Source organism: Lathyrus oleraceus, chromosome 7 (genome assembly GCF_024323335.1).
Source record: "Lathyrus oleraceus cultivar Zhongwan6 chromosome 7, CAAS_Psat_ZW6_1.0, whole genome shotgun sequence".
Classification (NCBI taxonomy): Eukaryota; Viridiplantae; Streptophyta; class Magnoliopsida; order Fabales; family Fabaceae; genus Lathyrus; species Lathyrus oleraceus.
Genome location: NC_066585.1, coordinates 258,728,707 through 258,730,411, shown reverse-complemented (window position 1 = coordinate 258,730,411; position 1,705 = coordinate 258,728,707). Strand labels below are relative to the sequence as shown.

The 1,705-nt window shown below is 44.9% G+C and overlaps 1 protein-coding gene across 1 annotated transcript; it reads left to right on the top strand.

Annotated features, from left to right (window-relative positions):
* The first annotated feature begins 399 nt into the window (after positions 1-399).
* Positions 400-918, top strand: LOC127103298 (uncharacterized). Its single transcript, XM_051040567.1, has one exon. It carries the CDS (start codon positions 400-402, stop codon positions 916-918), a length of 519 nt encoding a protein of 172 aa, XP_050896524.1.
* Positions 919-1,705: the final 787 nt, after the last annotated feature.

The following is a 1,705-nucleotide window of genomic DNA, read 5'->3' as shown; positions in this document are numbered from 1 at the left end:
AATTATGAAACCTTGGCCATTTCGAGGATGGGCTTTGGACGTTATAGGAGAAATAAAGCCAGCCTCGTCGAAACAACAAAGGTATGTGTTAGTCGGTATCGACTATTTCATAAAATGGGTCGAAGCCGTAGTATAACGAATGTGGACCAAGAAGCTGTGATAGACTTTGTCCAGAGTTACATCATTTGCAGATTCGGCATCCCAGAAACTATCACAACCGACCAGGGGTCAGTTTTCACTGGTCGAAAAGTGCAAGAATTTGCAAAAGAAATGTGAATCAAGTTACTGACATCTACCCCTTATTACGCACAGGCGAATGGCCAAGTCGAAGCGGCTAATAAGGTGATCATCAGCCTAATAAAGAAACACATAGGGAAGAAGCCAAGGAATTGGCATAAGATGTTAGACCAAGCTTTGTGGGCGTGTCGAACGTCACCAAAAGAAGCAACTGGAACAACCCCATTTCGACTGGTGTATGGGCATGACGCAGTACTGCCAGTAGAAATTCAGGTCCAGGCAGTTAGAATCCAAAGGCAGTATGAAATACCTTTTGAAGATTACTGGAGTATGATGACAAACGAATTAGTCGACGTGGATGAAGAAAGAATGCTAGCATTAGACTCTCTACAAAGACAGAAAGAGAAAGTCGCTCGAGCCTACAATAAAAAGGTAAAAGGGAAAGTATTTGCTGTCGGCGATCTGGTTTGGAGGGTAATCCTGCCTATGGACAGAAATGATAGAGTTTTGGGTAAGTGGTCCCCAAATTGGGAGGGACTGTTTAAGGTTTTGCATACCTTTTCTAATAACGCCTATGAGGTCGAAGATTTGGCACCAGACAGGCGGATTTTAAGAGTAAATGGAAAGTACTTGAAAAAATATAGGTCTCTCCTTCAAGAGGTCAAAATTTTGGCAGACTAAAATAAATGTCGAAAAATAAAGTTGGAGATAATTATGTTAGATACCAGCTGCAAAGGCACGGAAAATAAGTAGACAGTGCTAAAGGCAAGAGAGATAACATTAAGGTGGCAAGAAGCCATTGTTTAAACATTACAAAAAATTTGGTACAATCAATAAAATCGGTCAAATCTGGCCGAACTTGGATTGGAAGGATTTGAGTTCGAAATTGTAGTGCATAGACGCAGGCTCCAGGGTGTCGGCATAGGCTTTAAGCTTCTCAAGTTTCCCTTCGACGGCCATAAGTTCTTCACCGACCACTAAGGCATCACGGGTAGTCTGTTCCACAGTGGCCTGAGCAGGTTGTAGCACTTCGTCGACAAAACGGGACTCCTCCTTAACAATTGAGTCCATTGCACGTCTGGCATAATCAGAGAGTTGGAGATCCTTTAGCTGGGCAAGTGCGCTCAAGATCTCTGGACCGACAGCAGGTTCATGCATAAGCACGAAGGGAAGGTCAGAGTTCAAAGCGTGCACGCGGATTTTGTCCATAAGAGCCTTAGTTTTCGTCGCCTCGGGGCCCATTTTGCCATAATGGAGTTGCTCAGAGTCCGAAGAAACATCACGCGATTTCACCAGATTGCGTAGCCTGGCAATTGCTTCCAAAGTAGAAGGTTTGATCGCCAGCCCCTGGAAGGTCGGAGGAGAAACTGCTGACGGAGTAGTTTGAGGAGGGGGAGAAGCAGTCGACAAAGGAGTAGCCTGGAAGGATTGTTGTTTGTTGGTGTCGACACCGACTGGCTCCCGTGGA

Coding starts and splice junctions, on each gene's coding strand:
- LOC127103298 (XM_051040567.1), top strand. CDS start 400: ATGTTAGACCAAGCTTTGTGGGCGTGTCGAACGTCACCAAAAGAAGCA.